Source organism: Protomyctophum bolini (genome assembly GCF_963924005.1).
Source record: "Protomyctophum bolini genome assembly, chromosome: 7".
In the NCBI taxonomy this organism is placed as follows: Eukaryota; Metazoa; Chordata; class Actinopteri; order Myctophiformes; family Myctophidae; genus Protomyctophum; species Protomyctophum bolini.
In genome coordinates this window covers 31,225,351-31,252,285 of record NC_137868.1, presented here as the reverse complement: position 1 = coordinate 31,252,285, position 26,935 = coordinate 31,225,351, and the positions used below count along the sequence as shown (strand labels likewise).

At 43.5% G+C, this 26,935-nt stretch overlaps 2 protein-coding genes across 3 annotated transcripts in view; both read left to right on the top strand.

Annotated features, from left to right (window-relative positions):
• The window catches only part of cmc1 (C-x(9)-C motif containing 1), a 307,618-nt gene that overhangs the window by 23,687 nt on the left and 256,996 nt on the right, over positions 1 to 26,935 (top strand). The gene's annotated exons all lie outside the window — the stretch shown is intronic.
• The window catches only part of LOC308318953 (CUB and sushi domain-containing protein 3-like), a gene marked incomplete at its 5' end in the record, with an annotated part of 301,597 nt that overhangs the window by 169,097 nt on the left and 105,565 nt on the right, over positions 1 to 26,935 (top strand). Inside the window, 8 exons of the mRNA XM_080768691.1 lie at positions 7,435 to 7,539; positions 13,564 to 13,682; positions 15,260 to 15,329; positions 17,615 to 17,731; positions 18,116 to 18,325; positions 19,290 to 19,478; positions 21,216 to 21,393; positions 26,708 to 26,853. Coding sequence (XP_080624817.1) covers positions 7,435 to 7,539; positions 13,564 to 13,682; positions 15,260 to 15,329; positions 17,615 to 17,731; positions 18,116 to 18,325; positions 19,290 to 19,478; positions 21,216 to 21,393; positions 26,708 to 26,853 — 1,134 coding nt within the window. The remainder of the gene's footprint in view (positions 1 to 7,434; positions 7,540 to 13,563; positions 13,683 to 15,259; positions 15,330 to 17,614; positions 17,732 to 18,115; positions 18,326 to 19,289; positions 19,479 to 21,215; positions 21,394 to 26,707; positions 26,854 to 26,935) is intronic.

The following is a 26,935-nucleotide window of genomic DNA, read 5'->3' as shown; positions in this document are numbered from 1 at the left end:
GGTGTGCTGAGCACCTCTAGCCATACCCCGCCGGTTGGCCCTGGAATTGTTTGTTTACGCTCTCTGCCGTGTGGTCTGGCCGGACCGCGGCGGCAACGATCAGCGACCGTAGATGGCCTCAGAGTACGCCGACTAGGTCAGCTCCTCTGGGTTCTACCCCGCTACCCGCCGCAACGGTTTTCAGCCGCGATGATCAACCAGGAGGTTCACCGACGAGGTCGGTTTCGCTCGGGGTCTCACAGCGCTTCTGCAGCCAGGGAACCCAGGCTCCACCAACGAGGTCGGCTTCGCACTTGGGACCCTTTGGCCGCACCGAGCGCCGTCTCAAGGTTTCCCCCGGCGAGCAGGTTTCACCAGGGAGCGGACGCACGGACCGAACGCCGTCTCAAGGTTTCCCCCGACGAGCAGGTTTCACCAGGGAGCGGACGCACGGACAAGACTGAGGCTTCCTCCGCGAGGCAGATTCGGCACTCAGTCTTGTTGCTGTTGTTGTTGGCTAGCTGCGCCTAGATAGCCATGACTTCGTGACTTCTCTGGATGAGAAGAGCTTTCTCTGTGGTTTCAGACCGGTAACCGGATTCTACCCCGCAGAGTCACACCTAGGTGCATAAACGGCTCGCCGTGACACACTGTACACTGTATCGTGTGCTCTGCCCGACAGCCACAGCACGCTCTGCTGTGTCACTGAGCCCGGCTCCACCGTGAAACTACACCACGGACGCATGAGCTGACCTCGTCAGCAATACGCCCTATAGTGTGATAATGGCTGAGATTCAGGCATACTTCCTGGCAGACCCAGCATGTCATGTCTATGTTACCAAACGTCGGACAGACACAGCATGTCCTGTCTGTGACAGAACTACACCACTGTCGCGTGAGCTGACACCCCGCCAGAAATACGACAGTATAGTGCGCTATGATGACTGCCCAACATAAAGGGAAACCTTCGACTGACCCAGCACGTTCTGTTTGTGTCACTGAACCCAGATCCACAATACCGAACTACATCACCGGGGTGTAAGCTGGCGCAACACCCACAATACATGTATTCATGTACTCTTTGTATGTCTATTTCATATGGACCCCAGGGAGATTAGCTGTCGCTTTGGCATCAGCTAATGGGGATCCATTCAGTAAACCATACCCTGTACAGTGTGCTCTAATGGCCGTCTGACCCCAAGGAATTGTGTTAGTCTCACCTACAAACGAGACAACAGCTAACCCGAGAGGGCGAGTCAACGCTCGCTCCCTAAACTGCACACTGTAGTGCATTAATAGGCTGCTGACACTCGTAAGTAGTCTCGCCGAAAACTTTCACTAAATCCTTCTTTACAGACCTGTCCATACCAGGCAGGGCAGGAAAGAGGTGGAGCTATAGCCTGAGCTTAGCTCGCCCAGCTCTGCCAACCTGGGACAAGGTTCAAGGTAGTCTTTATTTGTCTCTCTTGTAGAAAACATTGTCTTGGAGACAGAGTCACAGCTGTATACAAATAGCATATACCCGTTCACATAAAAAATACATTTTTATGGGTCTGTCAGTGGAAACGACTGGTCTTTTGCCAAAACAGGCATGGCCCCTCCAGCTTCCGCTGGAAGGAAGAGACCATTCATACAGGAGGTCCTCATACCAGGGCCCCCGCAGGGCACACACTGGTCATGGCCATCCTCTGTGGGCGTGTGAGCTCCACATGCAGCCTGAGAAACCCCTGCTATTTCCATCTCCTCTTGTCTCTATATAGATATATTCATATGTATACCTATATATTATTTATTATATGTGTACCTATATATACATATATGTATACATCTTGTATTGTACACCATATTTTAACTGTTCGGAATGTGCTCCACAGGGAGTGGGCCCATAGTAATTGCTTGAACGTGAGGGGTCATAATCTACCCTTTGCAGCTCACAATGCTGCATAAACGAATCAAGGCAACATGGTACCCTAAGACATCCCCATGACGCGGATTCTCAGTGTGCTCTCTCTTTGTTAGGACAGAGTCCCCAAATCAATGTCCACAGTTTGTTTTGTGTCACCAGCAGAGTTATGGACCTCTGGAAGAGGTTGTACATAAACTGCTCGGCCGCTCTGCTCTAGCACAAAACAATCTGACATTAAGCACACTGGAGGCTTCCAAACTTTTGTATATCATACCAGTAGGCCTACAAGTCCACATGCATAGTGTGTTGTTGTAGCCATTATCATACTTATAATAATAACAATAATAATGAATTGCATTTTTATAGCGCTTTTCCAAGTGCTCAAAGCGCTTTACAATGGTACATATATATATGCCTGTACTGTATTGTACAGACTGTACAATACATTGGTAGTGTATCAGCTTGCGTGATACACATACCTGTATGCTTGTATTGATACACACAGGTATATAATATATAAGCATATAAGTATATATTAACCAGAACCAATTCTGACAGAGTAAGCGATTTAATTGCAGCGCCTAACACGGTGGGTCATCTGGAGTTTTTGTCTCCTGATCTTTGAGCCACACCGCCCTCTTGTGAACCGTGAGGCACAGTGCAGTCTGGGCAGCCGTCCCTGACGAGCATACCTCCTACACTATGACGCTCACGTCAACCTGTCAATGAGGAAGTTGGAACACGCTGGAATTGTTTGTTTACACTCTCTGCCGTGTGGTCTGGCCCGGACCGCGGCGGCAACGATCAGCGAACGTAGATGGCCTCAGAGTACGCCGACTGGGTCAGCTCCTCTAGGTTCTACCCCGCCAATCGCCGCCGCGGTGTACAGCTGCGATGATAGACCCGGAGGTCTCACCGCTTCTGCAGCCAGGGAACCAGGGCTCCGCCAACGTGGTCGGCTTCGCACTTGGCTTTGGCCACACCGAACGCCGTCTCCTAGTTTCCCCCAACGTGGTCGGGTTTCACTAGGGAACGGACGCACGGACCGAACGCCGTCTCAAGGTTTCCCCCAACGTGGTCGGGTTTCACCAGGGAACGGACGCACGGACAAGCTGAGGCTTCCTCCACTGTCTAGCGGATTAGGCCTGCAGCTTGTTGCTGTTGTTGTTTTTTTTTTTTTGTGGAGCTACGCGGCGCCCCGAGAGGAGTCGTCGAGACGACCAGCTCTCTTCTTACCTAGGTAAGTGGACTGTGTGCCACGCAGCTTCATGTTCTAAATATATATATTTATATATATATATGTTGTTTAATAGTGTCAAAACTGCTGAGATACACGAAACGTCTGCTCTCGTGGAAATCAAAAAATCGAAGTGGCACTGCACAGATGGGGCTTAAATAGCCCGCTGATTGGCATCTGGGCGGTGCCACCATAGAAGATGTGTCTTAAAGAGATATCCATGAACACTGCCCTGTAGGGTCAGTTCCCGTACATATTGAAAATATGTAGTGGAGAGCCAGTCTCGAACACGATAGAGAACATGTTTTATAAATGTTTTCTTCTTTTTACAGTAAAGCAGACATTACATGCCTGCAGATATTAACTGTAAATATATATATATATATATATATATATAAAAAACGTGTGTCTAGGTCACGGGTGTCAAACAGGCAGCCCATTCCATATGTTGATCCTTCCACACCCGTCCTTCCTGTTCTGACGTTCCATAATTATGTTGATCTGACTTCATCAAACCCTGTACACTCAAAACACGCTCCATATATGGCCAGTACAGAATTCATTCCATACTGTATGTTGATCTGACCCCCCATGCCAAAGCACCAGCGCTCGCCCAGCACTGGCCAGCAGTCTGCCGTCACCCAGGTGACCTTGCGACCTTGAGGTCGCTTCTCGCCCCCCAGGGCGTCTTACTGGTACTGTACATGAAGAAACAAGACCATAGTTTGATGTGGCGTCCTATCCTATGCAGGTCCCATGTTACTCTATAGATTTATTTTCATTTCAGTACAAGCGCCCAAGCCCTCAGCAATCTCTTTTAATACTTGTGTAGTATATGGGCAAAGGCCACTCATCTACATAAGGACCTGACGTGAGTGTGAAAGCCAATGTGCAATAGAAGCACTTTGGGACTATAATAGCTAAGAGCTGCTTGAATGAATTCTAAGGAAAGGTGCTTCATTGCTTCCTTTGAGTTTGACTTTATTTAGGATCACTATATTAGCTGTTACACATGCCAACAGCTATTTCTTCCTGGGGCCCTGGAGTTCTCTACCTTACTTTATTACATAGCTTACTGAATGCTTAATTCTGATTGGTCAATCGCTGAATTCAGCGGTGTGTTATTTCTTGATAACAGACCGCTCTGCTCTATAACAGACTGCTGCCTAATCAAACCCTCTGAGCACCTGCTGGGCCCTGCTGATTTACTGCTGTTTCTAACATATTTCCAACGGGATATAATTCACCTTCAGGGTGATTAACCACCTGGGCTTCGCCTCAGTGGTTAAACTCCCTGTCTATGAATTATCTCGCGACAATGACCACCTACTGTAGCCATATATTATCCCGCTTAGCCTATTACATGGCTACCTAACATAAATTAATACATTGACCACCAGATATTATTATTATCCCTTACATAGGGTACACTGCAGAGTAATCCTTTATAGTTAAAATGTGTGGGAAATCTCCAAGGAAAATGCTTACCTTTCTTTACAAAATAATGTGTTCATAAAGGTGTCTACTATCACCTCTCAATTTGAAAAACAGCCATAGCCGTCATCACAAATGCAGGTCAGCACATTTGTGCTATGGCCGAATTTAGCTCAAGGAGGGTTTTTCATGCAAAACTAATGCTTGCAATGGATTCAGAATGATGAAACCCCCTAGTTTGACATGTCACAGATAAATGCACCAAGTCTCTGTCTGTCTGTACGTCTGTCTGTGTGTAATCCACGTAACTCAAGAACCGTTCACCCCACCGAGTTCAAATTCGACACACGCGTGCCACACCACCGCAGGGGGTGCAGTGCCCCGTGTCGAGTCGGTCGGACCCACGGTTGTCCAGAACTGCCCAAAAAAGGCCTCTGCCAGGCCTCTGGACTGTGCTGGGCATGCATTTCCAGCTTGCATCGTTCCAAGTAGGCAAGGCCCAACGGACAACGCTGTAGAGGCCCCATGGGCACCGCTCTAGTGCTACTTAAAGCATAATGACATTTTTATATTTTTTGCCATATACCGAATCTGTGCCAGAACGAGATAATCTTGTGAATAGCTTTTTTTTGTACTCACATGGTAGAAACACTTGCATCTCGATGCGACGCACACTCGTCCGTGCGCACACTTAATAGTCCTTTTTCCCCTCAAAATGAGACAAACTGCAATCTTTGATCACGCTAAGAAAGTTAATCTACCGCGCACCTAGAATGAGGATGTGGCTCAAATATGGAGGGATATCACTTCCGGGTCAGGTGGAAGTGGTCTCTTCTTCTGCGTTTTTCACGCATAACACTGGCACTGGCCTCACAATCCCGCCTATAGTAACGGGAGGGACTGTGTTAAAGAAATTGGAACAAATTGATAGGTGATATTAGACACCTTTTATGAACACATTTGTGAAGAAAGCTAGTGGTATAGATCTATTTGTTTTTTTCATATTTTACACACATTTTGCTAATTTTTTAGAAAGATTTGCTACACCATAATTTCTTGCTCTAACAATATGAAAAATAAATTTCCTAAATCAAACCCCAAGGTACGTTTTGATTGTATGGACAATCATCCTGGCAGTAGAGTAGTAGGTCTGGTGTATTGCAAATATGTATTATATCAAACTATGCATGTAATTTATGAAGAATAAATCTCAGGATTCACATCAATAGGAAATAATAACCTCATGCTCATTTTCCTCTTCTCATTTTCTTCTCTGCATGTCTGTATTTCCCGAACTAATCTCACAAACTGCTGGACCGATCAGCATCACATTTCTTGTGCATACTGCAAATAGGAAGGTTTTTCCCACATTATGTTGCACACCTTTTTGAATTATTTAACTTTACTTTTATAATAACAGTCAATGTGAGAACACTGTGTGATTTTTTCTCATTTTTTCTCCCATTATAAAAGGCAAACACCTTGTGTTGCATCGATAATCTTTTATTATATCACGATGACCAGCACCTCTGGGCATGCACATGCATAATATTATCCTTTTTCAATTCCTGGAAGGAATGCCAAAAGCCTATATTGTGTCAAAGTGTAAAATTAGGCCTATTGGTGGTGCTGCTAGAGAACAATCCATGGGATCGCCATTCTCCACATCAATCAGGGAGCATTTCATAGCAATCTAGTCAGTAGTCATTGCCAGTAAAGTGTCGTACGGAAGGACAAACAGATTGAACAACATACTTTAGCCATCCTTGGAGCCCCAGTGCCTGTAGTCTAGCCAAAGGGCTCGTCGTGATGAAAGCACACTTATCTTGCCACATGGTACCGGATTATAAACTGGTCTGCAATGCATTCTATATTCCATTATCCTAGTTTAAGAACCACATGTACAGTATAATGATGGTTAATTTCACTTCTATCAGAATTTGCTTTCCTAATAGTAGGTGAAGCTATCTCTAATGGTGGATATATTATTTTGGAATGAAAGTAGGTATCTTATGCTGGTTTGAATGTGTAGCTCTCTCACAGGGCTGCACTGTGGTATGAAAGGCTTGAAATGGATGGCAATCAATTTTATCCTCAGGGAAACTTTGACTATATTTAACAGTCTGCATGCAAAATATGTCAAGGCGTATATGGAATACAATACACCTTAATGCTTGAAGACAAATGGAATATTCTGAACAGTGAATGTCCCCGGATTCTAATTTAAATTCTGTGGTGCATGCTCCTACTTGTGGGCTTTTCTCTTATTACCCTCCAATGAATGGTGAGACAGAACCCAAAGAAGGCATAATGGTCTGTAGAGATTCTCAACTTCTGTGACAGACAGAGGTCGTTAGAGATTTTAGTTTAGAGATATAAAGTTCATGCCAATGACGTCTGGGACGTGAGAGCTTTCCGAAGGTGCTTCCGGCACTGCAGATGCTATTCAGGTGTGACTTATCAGTGTACCCATAATCACAGTGAAGAATGCCCTCAAGATGTTCATGATGTCGATACAGTTTTAAAAATCGGCTAATACAATAGTGAATGTGTGTGGACTGCCAGCAAGACTATACGGTTTCTTCAAAGGATAGTTAAAGGAGGTATTTTTGATGATGATGATGATGATAATAATAACAATAATACATCAGACTTACATAGTGCTTTTCTTTATACTCGGATAGATGAGCTCCTCCCTTCACTTTTTCCATGGAAATGCTCCCAACAGACGCCTCTGTCTGTATAACAACAATGTTGCCAACACACACCTGCATAGTTGAGCTTTAATAATGTTTTTATTTTACTCTACTGTACTATATGTCATATTTGTGGATGTACCATTATGTCTGGATGCAGAACGACATTCTGTTGTTTTCAGGTACAACTATCCCCCAGCTGCTGAACAGCACCTCCAACAACCTGTACCTGACGTTTCAGTCCGACATCAGTGTGTCAGCGATCGGCTTCCACCTGGAGTACACAGGTATGAGAGAGAGAGTCTTGTATATGTGGGGGGCTTCTCTCTGTGCAAAGTATGGGAGGTGAAAGACATCTTGTCTAGCTGGAACAAGTTGATGGAGAGAGAGAGAGAGAGAGAGAGAGAGAGAGAGAGAGAGAATGAGAGGGAGGGAGAGAAAGGGAGAGAGAGTGTGAATGCGGTGAGTAAATGTCTGTCAGCCTCTCTGCACGCCTGTCTGTATGTCACCTAACCTCTATTCATTCCTAATTTGATGCCTTCATTGCTGCATTCAGCACATCTCTGCCTAGCTGCCTGTCTCAGCTTGAACTTCCTACCGTTTCCTCCACGACTCTTCCTGCTTCTAGATACTGGTTTCCCAGGCCTCATCCTGGTCTCCACTCATTCGTCTTTTGTCTCTCATATTCCCTAAGTGACCAAACTCCCACCTCCCCTCTGGATTTTATATATTCCTTGTTCAAGCAGAACAAATTATCTCTAGGCTATTCTACTATGCACCTGTCTGTCAGTGTTCCTCCCTCTCCCAGGGATGAACCTCACGGATGTCTCTCTTTATGCGAGTTTGACTCTCCTACACCCTACAGCTACTTTAACGTCTCACTCACACTACAAGAAATAATATTTGGAGAGCTGAAGCAAGGATGGTGGAGAAAGCGCCCGCCACAGGAACGGAGACAAGTTGACGTGGATCAAATTTGGGTCCACTATTGCAAGTGTCGCTGCAACGGAACGTCAGTCAATAATAATAGCTCAACTACCACAAGCATGCAGGTGTGGGATTACTTAACCTGCATGGCCAAGCAGAGTGGCTCCTTTTCAGTTAAATCAATTCTGGCTTAAATGAATGATCAATGGTGCAGATAAAATGAGTAGTGAGTCAGCAAGTCAATCTCTTACACCTTTGTGGCTGTGAAGCCATTTTCCTGAAAATTACTACGCTGTGTCTCACAATCAGCTCACCCTGATGAGCCCCTTTCCCTCGGCTTGGAACTGCTCCAATAGTCCAGTCCGTCTCAATAGGCTTGTCTCCCTCTGACAACTGACCCTTACTGCTGAGAATATCTTCAGACTTGTCTCACAGTAGGAGCGTTACTCCAGTCACAGTTGGCCATTGATATCTATTGACTTCCCCTGCTACTGCCTGTGAAGCAGCACCTGCCTTTCTGCTCATGAGCACACGCATAGTTTAGTATGTGTGTGCACTGTGTGCATGCTACCCAAAGGTTTGTGTTTGTGGGATCAAGTGATATATTAAGCTCCTCCGTAGAATGTTTTATTATGTCATGGGGAGCAACCACATCAGCTTTCAGTATTGTTGTCACTACCCTTTCAAGGATTATGATTTACAACTTGTTCGAAATGCTGCTGCTAGACCTCTTACTAAAACCTGACCATGCCATTCAGATCCAGAGACATCCATTCAAGCTCTTTCTTCGCTTAGAAGTGTTGCTCTAGCCTGTGGGGCCTATGAGTGCAGGTATTTGTTAGTCATTGACTTCCTTCAGTGCAGTGCCTCATGTTATTATTAGAGGTGGTAGAGGTATTAGAACTTTGGGGCGGGCCCGTCTAGAGTTTGAATGGACAGGTATCAAAAGGGAGACATCGAAGAGGAAGGACGGGTGTGGAAGGATCAACATTGGAATGTCAGAACAGGTCAGCTCCATATATGGAGATTTGAGGGTTTGAGGTAAGAAAAATGCAGATTTTCATAGTAAACTGTGACCGCTGGCAACACTTCACTGGGATGTCCAAATCCTCATTGGCTCTTTAGTGTTGAGAGATCTCCAGATGTTGCCACCTTGGCTCTTTAGTGTTGAGAGATCTCCAGATGTTGCCACCTTGGCTCTTTAGTGTTGAGAGATCTCCAGATGTTGCCACCTTGGCTCTTTAGTGTTGAGAGATCTCCAGATGTTGACACTGGGATGATTTTCACAATTCTTAAAAAATCTCCGGGGTAATCCTAAACCCAGTAATTTTTCAATGCTTCAGAGTGGATTTCACTCTGGCGAAATCTTATTTGAAGGGACCATCATCAATATTGGGATTTGTAAGGACTGGAGGTATTTCTTCCTCAGCTTCCTCCGCTGTCAGGTGTGTGCCTTCATGCCTTGGAGATTCCGCCAGTGAGTGAACCAGCTGCAGGAGGTCGCTCTGACTCCCAGTATGACCTTTGTCTTAAACTCCCTTTAATTTTAGGATTGATTTTAAAGTTTTTACACCGTGGCTCAAACCGTGGCCGAATTTGGAGACATACAGTACATCGATTGATGAATTGAATACATAGGACGATGATGGAAACAATGTTATCCTAGCTGTAATGCCTTACTGTACTATGTGCTGTTTACATTTCTGACTAATACAGTATTCAATCAATCAATCAATCAATAACTCAGACGACTGATGTCACAAACTCGCCACATGAAGATCCACATGATGGGAGCCACAGCTTTTATTACACCCTATCTTGATTTGATTCACCATCATATTTGATATTGTTTGAAAAGCACTTATACATAATGTTATATTATTATAAGTGCAAGTCAGTTGTTGTAATTGACTGCCTCCTTCCCAGTATGCTAGACATTTTGTTTTGTGTGATTGACATGCCTTACTTAATTTTCAAAGATTTTGTGATGGAAAATCAAATTTGGTACTGTAATTCCTTTAAGTACCCCCTTGCCTCATACTCGCTTGGACAATCACATACTGTAGATGCCAGGTTGTTAAGAGCCTAGTTGTTAAGAGCCACCAAATGAATGAGACTGCATTGCTTCAGGGAACAGTTTTTGCTGGTGTCACAGCCTGCTGACTCAGCTAAAGCTCTTTGTTTCTTGGGCCACATGATTCCTCCAGTCTATTTTTTTGGCATGTATTTATTTATTTATTTAGATAAATAAAAGCCTGGGTACCGAGGCTAGATAACTTATGGTTTGCTACATTACAAAACTTGATATATAAACTTGTATGGCTTGTATGGCAGACAATGCTTCACACAAACTATAGTGTACTGCAGGGGTTCTCAACGTTTTTGGCTGGGGACGTTTTTGGCCATGTCTCGCGACTGCAACGAGTCTCTTCTGCTGCTCTCAACTTTCAACTGAGGTGGTTAATATGGCCAAAGCCCTCTACATCTATTTCCTTTACCCCTTCGGCTGTTCTTTATTTTATGTACAACATCCCACTACTCAAATCTCTTACAACCACTCAGCTATTTTTATGCCATGGCATGGAGACAAATTAGTCTCTCTGTCCGGTGTCTAAATCTTGCAAAACATTGGACCGATCATCGCCCAAGTTCCTGTGCTTCCAGTAGGCCAAAGAAATACCTCCATGTATTTATTTTACATATCAGAATCAGTTTTCGGCTGTTTTATGTGTCACATCACAGGTTTACAGGTGTAAAGAAGTGGGTGAGTGAGGACAGAGGTAGAGTGAGAGCAAAGGGAAAGAGATAGCAAACAGGTTGAATAGAACAAATACAAATATACTGTATACCGTACATACTATATATGTAGATATCTTGAAAGCAGGTATACATTACATTTAGGTCAAGAGGTACACATCCACAAATTGCAACGGGTGCAGGATCCAACAAAAGACTGAGAAAGGAGAGAGGATTTATTGACAACAGAGTGAACAAAAAAAATACAAAGTTTCAGCCTCATAGGCCTTCAGGTATAACCTTCGTCAGGTATAACCTTCGTCAGGTATAACCTTCGTCAGGTATAACCTTCGTCAGGTATAACATTCGTCAGGTGTAACCTGACGTTGACCACATGAAGTCCAGAAAATTCAGAACGTTACCTGGTCTGTGTGTTGAAGTTAACCTGACTCCGGAACTCTCAGGCAGACTTGATGCTCCGGCCACCAAACGGCCTGGCCAATCAGCGGCAGCTAGAGGTGGGATCAAGGCAGGACTGTTTATGCCTCTAGCTGCCGCTGATTGGCCAGGACAACTTAAATCATCATGACCGTCTGAGCAGCCATCAGCTGGCTGCAGCAGAAACTATATTTTTAACAGCGCCCTTCCCTCCCCTCCACCATCTCTCTCAGCAGATCTACAAGCTCTGGCTCATGCGAGACATTGTGAGCTTGTACATCTTTGGAGAATGTTACTATGTTAGCCTATTTTCGTTCAAATATTTACCTATGATTTGCCCAGAATAGGGTTGCTAGAGTGTATATGGTTAATACGGAACCTGGGGGGGACAGTAAGGAGTTAAGTATCTTGCCCAGAGACAATTTAACACATAGACTGGGCGAGCTTGATCAGATTCCCAGACGGCCGCTGTATATCCACTCAGCTAAATCCGCCATTGTTCAACCATCCTCCTATATATTGTATTTCTACCTGCTTTCTCTCTCTCTCTCTACCGGCCTCTCTGAGTGTGTTTCTTTATGTGTTGTGTTGTGAGTATGTGTGCTCGCATATATGAGAGCGAGAGAGAGGGGGGCATTTTTATGTGTCCACCTTCTCAATATTTTCCTCTGCATGGTTATAAATACATGGTGTATGATTCGAGAATACTTCCTGAGTCTGCTCACTAGTCACTAATTATGTGTACTGCGGTAGCTGAGGCACATGGAAATGTCTTTCTGTATTTCACAGTGTCTATCTCTCTCTCAATTTCATAGAACAAAGTAGTCATAAGATATTTAATTGATGCATTGCCTATATTTTCTGCACCTTCTGGCAGAAGAAAAAGAGTACAAAATTAGAATGCACCAAACGGTGGTTTTCAGTGAGTTTAATGTGGGACACCAGTAATGACCCAGACTGAATTGTAAATGAGGACTTTTATCTGACTGTCACTCTCCCATGCATACAAAGTTCTTGCAATTGAAACTTTTACAGCGAGTGGTAGCTCCAACATGAACAATGATGTATTTGTGTTTCTCAACTACTAGATATTGGAGTGATCTTACGACTGATTTATGCCGGTGTTGCATGCAAGAACACATAAATGTGTAACCATTACTGCCTTAAGATGTTAAAATATATTCTGCAATAACTTTTGTTCCAACAGAACTAAGGGCCTCTGTCAAGTAATACGTAAGGGATTGCTTTGCAATTTCACAGCGATTGCTTCAAATCATAATCTACAACCACTATTAGAATAGCCTAGTAACTTGTCCCAGTGTCCCAGTGTTATGATACGAACAGGAAGCCTCCCCCAACTCAATCAGTATGCAATTACAAGCACATTAAAACGAGTAAGACGCGCGAACGCGGGAAGCGAACGCACTCAGCTCCATATATGGGCACAAAAGGGGCCAGGTCCACAACAAACAAATCACTGGCCCCTTTTGTGCCCATATATGGAGCTGAGTGGACCTGGCCCCTTTTGTGCCCATATATGGAGCTGAGTGATTGCTGATGCAACACACTCCATATTTGGATAGCGGGACAGACAGACAGACAGACAGACAGACAGACACACACACAGACACACAGACACACAGACATGATCTGCTAGGTCTCATAGTAAGTGCTCACTGCGTTCGCAATCACTGCGTTCGCAATGAAGTAGTGTGTAATTAAACGTTAACATATGTGTCCTTCATTTAATTATCCTCCTTTCTCTATAGGAACAGGGTAATTAAACACCTTTTGAATGCCAATGTTAATTTCAATACTGTTGAGTATACCGTGAGCTACTGCTCTATATGATATCAGTGGTTATTGTTCTGTACTGTGGCCATTCTGTGAGCTACTGTTCTATATGATATCAGTGGTTATTATTCTGTACTGTGGCCATTCTGTGAGCTACTGTTCTATATGATATCAGTGGTTATTATTCTGTACTGTGGCCATTCTGTGAGCTACTGTTCTATATGATATCAGTGGTTATTGTTCTGTACTGTGGCCATTCTGTGAGCTACTGTTCTATATGATATCAGTGGTTATTATTCTGTACTGTGGCCATTCTGTGTTCTATATGATATCAGTGGTTATTGTTCTGTACTGTGGTCATTCTGTGCAGAAGAATGATTGCTGTCTACACTTGTGTGTTGTGACTCTGCCCTAAGCAATAGGTTTGGATTCGTGCCCGGAGCCTCAGGCCCCCAGTAACGGGCAGAAAGTGGGTGACCGCTACACCGTGGGCGACATGGTTTCCTTCGTCTGTGACCAGGGCTTCTCATTGCAGGTAAGGGAAGTACTGTGTTGAGGCATACGATCTAGCCCCGCTATTGTAAAAAAAAAAGCAGGTAATTGAATCATATCTCCTTTTGACTGCCCTGGAGTGACAGCGTGAAGGGAATACCCCAAAGGATGAGCTAGTCAGTATAAGAATAGAATATGATTTGTATGTTACTGGAAGTGTGCGTGCGTACAGCGCGTGCGTGTGTGCGTGCGTGCGTGCGTGCGTGCGTTAGGGCATTAACGAGTTGAGATCTTTCCAAGTCGACACACGCACACATAGAGCAAACAATATGATATGGGGAAAACAATTGAAAATATATTTTTTTATTTATTTCTTTTTTTTCCAACTTTCGACTTCTCCTAATTTGAATCGACTTGTGTTAATGAAATCGATGCATTGATTTTTTTAATGAATGTCCTATCGTGCGTGTGTGCGTGCACGTGTGCGTGTCTGCGTTTGTGTGCACGTGCATGTGGTCATGTGGTGTTTGTGTGTAGGAAAACGACTTTAACTTCTCAATCCATTCCTCCCGGAGTAGATAGCTGTGACGCTGTTGAACTGTAGAACCTTCTAGGGCTGTGGGCGATGGATGGATGGATGGTGTTAACAGTCGCCTCTCTAATCCCAACATTGACTTTTTCACTGGCTAGAGCATTCACTCTACTACAGAGCCTCCATGGACAAACCACCGACTTCTGCACATCCTCAGGCACACAAACATTGAACACCAGTAATTCACCACCATAAAACAACAACAACAACGGCAGCCGTGCGTGCGTGCGTGCGTGCGTGCGTGCGTGCGTGGGTGCGTGCGTGCGTGCGTGCGTGGGTGCGTGCGTGCGTGCGTGCACACGATACATCTTTTTTTTAGATGTATCGTGTACAAGCTCGGTTGGATGAAAACAAAATAATGCTTTTTCTTCTTTTTTTACACCCCTTTTGGTGTATAAGCCTTTTCTTGTAAACCTGAACTGACAAGAATAAGAATATTAACACCATCTCCAAGTTTAAACTTGTATCCTATAAAAGTACATATCTGCTATACAGTACATAATCCTATACAGTAGCATGGGGAGCAGGGAGCCTGGAATGAGTTTTGTTGTTTTGCTTTCTTCTTACATTCTCCCAGGCTAATGTTACTCTGTAGACTCTGTCAGACCCTGAGTAATGTTCTGCCTCTACAGGACCCTCCTACCCAACCCCATCCGGGCTTAACACCATCAACTATTTTCACACACCAAACCTTCAGAATGGATTTGGAAAAATCCCCCAAAATATGAGTGAACACTAATTTTCACAAATCCATTGGTTATATCCATCGCTCTTGCGATGTGAATTTACATAGAAGCCATTTTCTCTCTCTCACTCTCTCTCAAATTCTTTGGCAATAGGGCTTATAAGCTTAAAGATGAGCCCAGCGATTCTCATTTGATCTCCGGAGTCTCCGGAGTCTCCGGGTTTGAAATGTTTATTTTTATTTGTATTTATTTTGTAGTTGTTACTTGTTTTCTTTTGGGGTATAAGATGTTGGAGCCGTGGAGTGCTGGCTGAGATTGTTGTTGCTGTTTGTCCCCTTACAGGGTAACACATACATTACCTGCATGCCCGGTCCAGTCCGGAGGTGGAACTACCCTGTACCACTGTGTTTAGGTAACGTGTTCAGCCTGCCGACACACATGCATGCACTCTCTCACTCTTTCCATCTCTTTCTCATTCTGTCTCCTATCATCTGCCTTTCTCCTCTCATGTACTATGGATACACACACACACACACACACACACACACACACACACACACACACACACACACACGCACGCACGCACGCACGCGCGCGCGCACGCACGCACGCCATCTTATTATTCTATTCAGGAAAGCAGCAAAGCATGAAACTTACAGTATTGTAAACGTATGGGAGTAGGGGGTCATATGATTATTTTCTCCCCTTCAAGTTAAAAATCGATAGGTGTTTGTTCATTCTCTGTGTTGTTTGATTTCTGATACCACTGATTGGAGTCTCCAGCCTCCCACGACAGCTCTGATGTTGACACTGATAGATTTCAGACATTACAAAGGATGCACCCCACTTTCTCTATGACCAGGTTCTTCACTGTTACGCTACCCTCAATTACACACACACATTTGAAATGTTTATTTATGTCCACATAATGAGAAGTACAGGAATACCTTGTACAAAGGACATAAACACTGCCAGTGCAGTTTGACAGTGGGAGAGCAGCCAGTTACAACGTGCATGGACGGCAAAGCATCGTTACATACAGTACAGCTGACATGTCGGACACAGGGCACACACACACACACACACACACACACACACACACACACACACACACACACACACACACACACACACACACACTGAGTGATGAGTATAGACAGGCATGTGCATGCAAAAATACAAACACATACGCACACATACAAGCATGGCCACACTTTCACAAAAGCACAGTACACACACAGAGACACGCATGAACAAAGACACCAGTGAACGCGCGCACACACACGCTGCGCTCATCATGTAAATGCTCTATCCCTGCGGCTTTCACTGTTCATCACCGGCATAAATCCCAGCTTTGCCAGTGACAACCCAGCTCCTGGACATAGTGTTTCACATTCTCACTCGTTAGCCCAACTCCTCAGAGTTTAGCACCCCCCCCCCTTTGCTTTCCTTCTTCCCTGGCCGCATTCTCTTTGTTACACAAGGACTGACGTCAAAGCTGTTTTCTGCCCTCGCAAAACATGTACAGTACTACAACCCCTTCATCCACACCCCCGTATCTCCTCTCTGCTCCTCTCTTCTCATATTGCGTACTGACAGGTCAAAAGCCCACCCCTCCTACCCATGAGCGCCAATTAAATCCCAAGACGGTGTTTCACTTATTTCCGGGACGCAGGCTGGTGGTCCCTTAAGATGCGTTGGCAATACCCCATCCGCGTTTCCAACCACTTAGCACATAAATAGGCCTGTCAAGGGTGGAGAGAGAGAGGGATGATTCAGCCAGGAGTTTACATTCATGCCTCTGGTGGCAATAATTGCATTGCACACGGGGGTTTACGTAAGAGAAAGGGTTTGTATATATGACGGGAGAAAGGGACAGGTTTAACATTCACTACAGTGAGGCCAGGTATTGTGAGGAGGTGTGTGTGTGTGTGTGTGTGTGTGTGTGTGTGTGTGTGTGTGTGAGGAGGTGTGTGTGGTGTGGGGGGTAAATTGATAAGCATCATGTTCGTGCAAAATGGCAAGATGGCGTATTCCGTATTGCATATCGATTCGATGGCCTCATTTATTTAAATTTTAGCATTGCGAAAACAGCAAATGTTCCCGAGTCTGTCGTCTATTCACAAACACCCACTTAGTTGGTATTCAGCACGCACGGACGCACGCACAATGCAAATATGTACACGGACAAATAAGCTCCAATATGCAGACACGTGTGCACTGTGCACACTACACACATGCAGAAATGTGCACGTCTCTAAAAAGCAGACATACAAATAAGCTCAAGTGGAACACAGAATGGAGGAAAACAAACCGATTCGAATTCAGCCCACACACATCAGCCACAGACACACACGTACACCCACGTACACATACGCGTGCACGCGCACACACACACACGCACATGCACGCACGCACACACACACACACACACACACACACACACACACACACACACACACACACACACACACACACACACACACACAGTCACACACACACACACACACACACACACACACACAGTCACACACACACAGTCACACACACACACACACACACACACACACACACACACACAACTCCTCATTTCTGACACTCATCATAACCTCTCTTTCACCTCTGCAGTTATTTTTTCTCTCTCCTTTCCTCTCTCTTCGTGTGACATGTTCTCTCTCCTTGGCTGGTCTCTCACAGCTCAGTGTGGCGGCTCCATGACAGACTTCAGCGGCGTCATCCTCAGCCCCGGGTTCCCAGGGAACTACCAGAGCAGCCTGGACTGCAGCTGGAGGGTTCAACTCCCTGTTGGCTTTGGTCTGTCCTTCTCTTCTCTTCTCTTCTCTTCTCTTGTGTGTGTGTGTGTGTGTGTGTGTGTGTGTGTGTGTGTGTGTGTGTGTATATATATATATATATATATATATACTGTATATAGAGAGAGAGAGAGAGAGCATGATATTATTAAACATACATTCCTTAAGCAAGTCCCAAAATATAATAAAAACTGTTGAAAATAGGGGAAAGTATACAGTTGGAGGGGGTACAGCATTGTACACAGAGCTATGTCACATTGGATATATACGTGCATAGTATAAAACTTTTTTGAAACAAATAGGAGCAATCTTTTGCATTCACTTTGGGACAAATAGCAGCACACACGCACATACAGTGTCTCACTCTCTTTTATGTCATGCTTACCAGGGATCCACCTGCAGTTTCTAAACTTCTCCACCGAGGCTGTGCACGATTACCTGGAAGTTCGCAGCGGGAACCTGGAGACAGGGACAGTGATTGATCGGTTCAGTGGTTCCTCAGTGCCTGACTCTCTCTTTAGCACCACCCATGAGACCACCCTCTTCTTCCACAGTGACTACTCTCAGAACAAACATGGCTTCCACACCGTTTACGAGGGTGAGGGCAAAGAATAGTCCTTGTGGAGTTAGAACTGGTTGTTATCAGGCATAGTGACTGATGGACAACGAAAGTTATTAATGGGAAACCTACAGGGCCATCAGTCAAGTTAGATACAGGAAAGAGCAGCAGTTGCCATTGAAAGGCAGAGTTTGTATAATGTCTTCACTGTCATGTCCGATATCTTAGCTGCAATACAGGAACGTAAAAAACAACGTTTGTCTTGTGTCGTGGCAACTGCAGGCACAGTATGTCTGTAGGTTACATGCAGGCACTTGTTCCCCTTCGGGAAGGAAGCTGCAACTGGGACATAGACATAATAAGGTAGATCTAGAGAGGATGATAAGACGTTTTTCCATCTGATTACTTCCTAGTTCCCTGGTACAACTGAAAAGGTTAAAAGCTGTTTGGGGTTACGTTAGCAGGGGCTATGCTATGTTTCAAATATGAGGGCAAAAAGTGAATTATCTGTGACTCTCTGCAGTGGCATTTTGTCCTGTGTAAATGCAGAATCATGGTGCAGACATGAATGCCACATCAAAGAAAGGCATTATAATCTTTTGAATCTGTTTTACGTATGCTTTATAAGCATACAAGAGCATACAACATTCATCTCAAATAAGCGAGATGGTGACAAAGGTGAATCCTTGAAACACTTCGAGAAGCTGTTTAAAGAGGCCACTTAACAATTCTGAATTTAATGGATTTTGTTGAAAGGTCCTCATATAAAAGCTTCCTTAAAGTCAGAATTAAATTGAAGTACATTTTCTGAGATCCAACCTAGTGGCAACCTTGTGGACCCAGACCTTAGTTAGACTTTTGTTTTCTGAACCATCTAACAAATTGTATTTAAAATTTTCAAATGCTTTGTTCTGTCACAATACAATTTGATGTTTGATTGTAATATGTTATCCATTTATGTACAATATCACTTGTATACCTTGTTCTGTTGATGTTGTTCCAGCATATGAACTACAGAGATGTCCAGACCCTCGGCCATTCCGGAATGGCATCGTGATTGGTCAAGATTCCAGTGTGGGAATGACTATCTCATTTGAGTGCTTGCCAGGCTACACCCTGCTGGGAGAGGCGTCTCTGACATGTCTTCATGGAATCAGCAGAAACTGGAACCACCCAGTACCTCGCTGTGACGGTAACAGACCTTTCACTAATGCCTTGCTTGTGAGTTTGTAGATTTACTTTTTTTGTGTGTGACACCGGCAAACATTTAAGTACGTATAAGTTGTATAACTCAGACTTAACAGAGAACATCTGTCTCCTGCCCCTCGTGCCTCAGGCACATGGGAGCTGTTCATGAATGGCACTGCAATGAGAAAGACGTACCATTTTGTTTCTCAAAGAAAATCTCTACGAATATCGAATGTACAATTTTGGCAGAAAATTGCAACAGACAAGGTGAAAGTCAATGCCATGGACCTTTGTCAACAAGCAGAGTTAAGAAAGTGCTAAGAAATAAGCACATTATGTGACACAAAATAACCTCGTAGTAGTATAGGCTTTCAGTGTCCCCTCCCCCAACAACACTATTCAGTCAGGCACTGCTCATCAACAGCTATTCTCTGCTTTTTAATCAATTGATTTTATTTCAATTGATTTTATTTCCATTCACAGTATGATCAAGCAGTTGCTTTCAGAATAAAAGCAAAGCCTGGGAAATAGAGAGAGCAGAACAGAGAATTTATACCTGCCTCAGTTTTGAAATGAAACACACAAGCCATGTCTGCCAACACAAGAGCCAGCAGGGCTGCAGCATTGCCATCGCCCTGCGTTTCCAGGAAGGAGATGAGTAGAAGACATACAGGACATAGGATTGCTCCCTGTGCAATGTGTTTGTGTGTGGGATGTGTAAACTAAAAGGTCAGAAGGTCTGTGTTGACTGTGTAAATGAATGATGAAGGCCTGCATGTATGGCTTTCCTTACATTCCATGAAGGAAGACCTGCACTGCAGTGAGAAAAAAGGGGTTTATTTACTTTATATAAACCCCTATTATTAAACAATGTGAATGGAATAGCACTCACATGCCCTGTTGATTTATGTCACAAAAGCCCAGAAGGACCTATACAGACATGGGCTTTTTCACAAAACACAATTCACAGTTAACAAATTAAAATGTGCCTCTGCATTCATTCTCGTTTTTGAAACTATGCATACAATCATATGGATTTTTAGGTCTTACGGTAGTCCAAGCCCCCTCCCAATCCACTCCATAAACTCCAGATTCATTGTTTTATTGATGGCATTGTATGGCAACTGTAAAAAGTGTATATCCCATTATAGTGATATATGAAGCATTCTAGAGTCTTTATTGCAGTGCCGATTATACCACTGCATGTTGTAAATGTTTGAGGGAATTCACTTCAGATGTGATCTTCAAGTTTTTAAATTCATCACATACATAGTAATGCAATGCAATGGCTCTTTTACCCCTCAGAGAACATTTTGGAAAGCCATGACATAACAGTTATTTAAGTCCAGGGGCAAACTTTATATTGGCTCAGAAAGTGGTAAATATTTTGTTTTGCTCCCTAGATTCCTTCTCCCTCACAGCGATTTGCCCAGTTTTTATTTGAGAGCTGTGCTTCGGCTTTAACTCGCAGTTCAAACTGAGTTTTTAGCACTTTTCCTTTGAAGGGTTACGACAGGGAAGTTTTAGTACAGAATCAAAGCCTCAATGTCACCAGGTTCATGATGTCCAGGAACAACCTGGTAATATATAGGTATAGGTATATAGGTATATATATAACCCATAGCATGTTGTTAGTGGTGGTACACCCATGAGACCAAATGTTATGATTTGTGGTAAATCAAGTGCACACTCTGGCATTTTTATACAACTTCTCTGACAGCCTTTCTGCCCTCCTTTCTAGCTCTCTGTGGTGGGAATATAACATCCATGAATGGCACAATTTACTCTCCTGGACACCCAGCCGAGTATCCAAACTTCCAGGATTGCATGTGGACTGTCCAGGTGCCTCCAGGCTATGGGATCTACATCAATTTTTCTGTTATCAACACAGAGCCCATCTATGACTACATCAATGTGTGGTGAGTGTTCGCACCATTACCGGTGTACTGTAAGCACCAATTATGGTATAAGGAAAATGTTTGTGTGTATGATCTTGACTTGGACAGGTCAAATAGTTTGAATCAACAATCATCATTCTTTCTTTGTTAGCTTCTTCAGACAGTCCACTGGTCATGGATGGGAGTTGGTTCTGATCAAATAATCTCAGGAGAGGAGCGTGTTATTTGCCATAACATTATGGCTGTGTGCTTGAATTAAGATGCATTCTTCTATCTATCTATCTATCTACGTATCTATCTATCTATCTATCTATCTATCTATCATCCTGTATGTAGGGCAGGCTACTGTATCTACCTACCTACCTACCTACCTACCTACAGCATACATGGCACCCACAGGCCACATGCGCCACCTTCACTTAATGCCCATGGGTCAATTCCCAATATTGATTATTGTTGTTTTCAGCGGTTCCATGCAAGTTTACATGATTGCTGTCATTACTACAATCCACCGAAACAGCAAGCTCTCTTGTCATTGGCAAGTGCTACTGTAACTTTAGTCTGACATTGTCTGCCCTCAACCACCAATACTATACTTTGGCAGCAGCAATGGAGGAAAAGATGTGTGCTCAAAAAATAAAACTTGACCAGAAGAACTATTCCTTTCAGCCAAGATGCGAGTTGTGTTGCAAACTAAACTGTGTGTTTAGTGTGCCTAGAGTTGTAAGCAGCCATGAAGGATATCAATTTCAATTTAACTCCACACCACCCACCTACTGTAGTAAGATACGACTAGTACAAAAATGAACCCAGAGCCCTTTGCACCAATACCACAGCAGCACAGGGATCGGTCTTAAGGCATCTTATGCTTTTTCACTTTCGCTTGTTAAAGCTAAGAAATGCTGGTTGGAGGGCGAAACAGTGAAGCGATGCGCAGTCAGGATGGCTAAAACTTTTGAAGATGATAAGATGGCCAAGGACTTTGAATCTGTCTATCTTTTCCGTTGAACAGTGATGCATAGAATTTTTGACATTCAGAATCATGTTGAGGGAAACCTAAAACAAGTCATGAATGACTGCAAGTACTCTTTAGCGCCGGATGAGTGTACAGATTTGATGGATGTTATCCAGCTTCTCATTTACACGAGAGACTTGACAGTTAATTTCAAGTACACGAGGTATTGAAATTGGCCTCTTTGCATGGCAGTACCAAGGGGCGTGGATGTTTTCAACACAATTAATGATGTTGTACATGAATATGGGGACAAAATGATATGCGGTACAAGCACATACTGCACAAAAACAGTTTCCCTGTGACATGCCCTTCCTCACATATATCACCACAACCTCAATACTGTATGCATTTGCGAGGAAGAGCACAAACTGTATCGCTATGCACACATTATTATTTATTTAATCATAAACTTGGCCTTCTCAAAGATGGCTTTTCGTCCTACCACCATATTTTGACTAACCTATCCCACCTGCAAAGAGATGCGCAAATATGCCCCCCAATGTGAGTTAATATTCTGCAGCAGCAATTCAAAGATCGCTTTCAAGATGTCCACCTCATGTAGCTACTGATAGCGCTGTTTGCTGTGCACCGCACCTCTGAGGTCTGTATGCTGTGTGCAGTTATGTACAGCAAATTTGCTGGTGGCTGGCTTTTGATCTGCTGTATCCAACATGGTGGCCAAGACATTTACGATCTAATTTTACAGCTAAACGGTTGACGAAAATATATTTCTGAAAACATTTGAGGCAAGAAGGCAATGCAGTAACAAAACCTTGATTCCTATTTGTGGAGCATAGCCTGTTTAGTGTCAAACGCATCAAATACACCAGCTCTGGCCAGTGGACGGTGCTATGCTTTTTGCAGTTACTGTACAGTACGTACTGCAAATTGTCCCCTGCTGTGTGTGGTTATGTATGTACTGCAAATTGGCTGGTGACTAGTTTTTGATCTGCCGTATCAAACCTGGCAGCCAAGTAATAAAAAATCTAATTTTACACTAAAGTATGATATGAAAATATTTGACGAAACTTTGCATGCACACCCTCAGTAGGTATAGGCATTGGGTACAAATTTTATAGTTTGTGTGTGTGTGTGTGTGTGTGTGTGTGTGTGTGTGTGTGTGTGTGTGTGTGTGTGTGTGTGTGTGTGTGTGTGTGTGTGTGTGTGTGTGTGTGTGTGTGTGTGTGTGTGTGTGTGCGCCTTCACCTGTTCTGTGTTATGTTTTAATCTCCTCACTATTCTCTCTTTCCATATTCTAACTCTTCCTGTAACAGCAATGTTGCGAAACTGCACAAAAAATATTCCACCCATTAATTTACACCTATAATTGTGTCATGTAACAAACTGACAATAACGTTGCTCCCTGATTGAGGTGAACAATATGAGTATCCTCCACCACATGCAGTAACTGTAAAGTAGGAGGCAATTCTCATTCAGAATGCAGCCACTAGAAGTTCTAACAACAAAGTTGAACACATCACCAGTTTTCACACTGACTTCCAGTGAGACATAGAATTGAATATCGCTGCTCATCTTTAAATCACTCAGTGGTACAGAGCCAAAACATTCTGACTTTGCTTTTAAATTATTATACAGAAGTTGTCCAGGAACGGTCTCTTCCTAGAGTTCAAATAATAAATAAATATGGTACGGTTTAGTTAATATATTCCACACACAGTTGGAACAACCTTCCAAATGATTTGAATACTTTTAAATAATATTACTGTTATGTTCTCCACAGTGTATTTGTTTTCAGCCCAGATAAATACTGACTAATGAGTTAATCAACAATATAACACCTTCCCAGAGCTTGCTGTCTCCCATTAATTTAACAAAGGCTTGTGTGGTGCCTTTTGAGTCTTCACTGGCATTCAGGGTTGGTGCGTATATGCACTCACTGATAAAAGATGCATGTTGACCTCTGGTAAGGAGAACGTGCCATGTCATCAGACTTGTATTGATTGAATCTCAGTGACTTGGTTCAATAATCGATATATGAAAAACATGGCATTGTGTATAAAATCAACAACATGGTGACAGTGCTCAGCACTTGTTCAGCAGGTGCACACCCAGGCCAGGTGTGTACATGCCTAACGTTGATGTTGACTGCAGGAGCACAAAAACCTTGCATGTGCCACAACCTTTTTTAATACAATTTTATAACATCCATGGATACAAGTGGCAGTTAAACCATTGCTTCACAAAATGAGGTATAAAAGGCATGTTCCATATCCCATATGCCATGACAACAGATCAAAAGTGGAAGAGACACTATTGTTTGTTTTAGTAAAATAAGTCGTATACAGAAATCTTTTTTATGTATTGACCACATACCGGTAGTCTTACATTATGTGTAATCAGTGTTGGGCAGTAGCTAGCTACAAGTAGCGAAGCTACATAGCTTACTACATTTATCAGTAGCTTGATGGTAGCTTCACTCCTTTTGAACCAAGTAGCGTTTTTTGTAGTGTAGCTATTTTTAGACCCAAGTAGTGACGTAGCTTTCAACAAAAGCTACAAAGTTACAAATTTACTGTTAAATAAAGTTTTGTGGGGGGAAAAAATCCCTGGAAAGAAATCCATGATTGGTTGGTTTAGATAAGAAGAGTCTGACACAAACAAACAGGCCACCCGCATTCTCTAGTCCAGGTGTTCCCAAACTTTTTTGGACCAGGTACCCCTTTTGGGGTAGATATTTTTCCAGGTACCCCCTCATCCTCGCAACACGGATAACAATATATTTACAACCACAAGCAGTGTTTCCTGCAGGAAAAAGCTTTGGCATGGTGCTGGGCACAGGCCGCAATTTTGATTAATTAATTAATTAATTCGATTAATACATTAAGATTAATTTGTATTATTGCTCTTGTATTGCTATTGGAGACACTGGGGGAACACTGGGGGACACTGGGCAGGCACTGAGGAGGCACTGGGTAGACACTGGGGAGGCACTCAGGGGCACACTGGGGAGGCACTGGGAAGGCACTCGGGGTGCACACTGGGGAGGCATTGGGGAGGCACTCGGGGGGACACTGGGGAGGCACTCGTGGGGACACTGTCTAAATGTATACGTCTAAATGTAGACGTCTAAATGTATACAGACGTCTAAATGTGTACGTCTTCTCTTATGGGGGTCCCTGGCATATCTTTTCAAATGGGGGTCCACAGGCTATGTAGTGTCAATTTGGGGGTCCTTGACATGAAAAAGTTTGGGAACCACTGCTTTAAACACTTTAGCACTTTATGAACATGAACAAAATAGATGGGTCCCCCCTGGAACTCCCTCAGGTACCCCTGGGGGTCCCCGGACCCCACTTTGGGAACCACTGCTCTAGTCTAAATCCCTGTCTCTCAGCTGGTGCGCAAATGGCTAGGCTGTGGCAATAATAATAATTTTAAAAAAGAACAAAAAATAACTAAAATCGTTCATTTTTTGGAACCATGAACTTTAGTTCAAAATGTTGAATTATGAACTGAATTAGTTCCTTTAAAAAAAAATAACTGTGAACTGAACTATAGTTAATAAAAAAAAGAACTTTCCCAACACTGAACACATGAATCAGCCACACCGCAAGGTACATTAATACAAGTAAATGTGAAAAAGTTGACACCAAAAGCCAGACAGAGGGCTTGTTTAAGTTGTTTCCAGTTTGTTTTTTTAATAAACAACCAAACTCAGCATTTTTGCCTGCCTATTAGGCTATTTGTTCGGTGGAAACTTGATCATAAAGTTGATAAAAAATATTTAAAAAAAAAGTAGTGTCCATGTAGCTAGCTACTTTTGCCATGTAGCTTATAGTGTAGCTTGCTATAATTATCTGGGGATAGCTTTGTTGTAGTTGAGCTATATTTAATAGAGAGTAACTGGTAGTGTAGCTTACTACATTTTCCAAGTAGCTTGCCCATCACTGTGTGTAATGTGTTATGTGTTTTTATGTATTGACCACATACCGGTAGTCTTACATTATGTGTAATGGCCATTTTGTACAAAATGGGCCACTCCTGCAAACATTGGAAGATTTCTCTCGATCACATAACTATAGAGATAATGTGTACCAATTTGCGTGATGTCTGGACAAAATATGTACAGTAGGCTACTGTAGGAGTAATGTGAAAAAAATGTTGCTAAAAAATGTGTAAAAATCGGCCTCCTGGTGGCACTATAACAGACCGGTGTGAAAAATGTGGGCCAGAGGTTCTTCCCTGATTTCCATATTTTCGGATTGGGGGTCTGCGGCCATAAATACATATCAATTAGGGGGTCCTTGACATTAAAGTTTGAGAACCCCTGCTCTAACCCATCTCTTCCTCTGTCTTTAGGGATGGACCTGACCAGGGCTCCCCACAGGTCGCCCAGTTCTATGGCAGCTCGGTCCAGGAGGGCGTGTCCACCACTGCCAATCAAATCCTTATCAAGTTCCACAGCGATTTCAGCACGAGCGGCTTCTTTGTGCTGCATTACCATGGTAACCTCCCTTTGGCTATAGCGGCTCAGCATTAGCGAGAGGATGATCTAATGGCCCTTATTAGTTTGATGTCCGAGTCCTC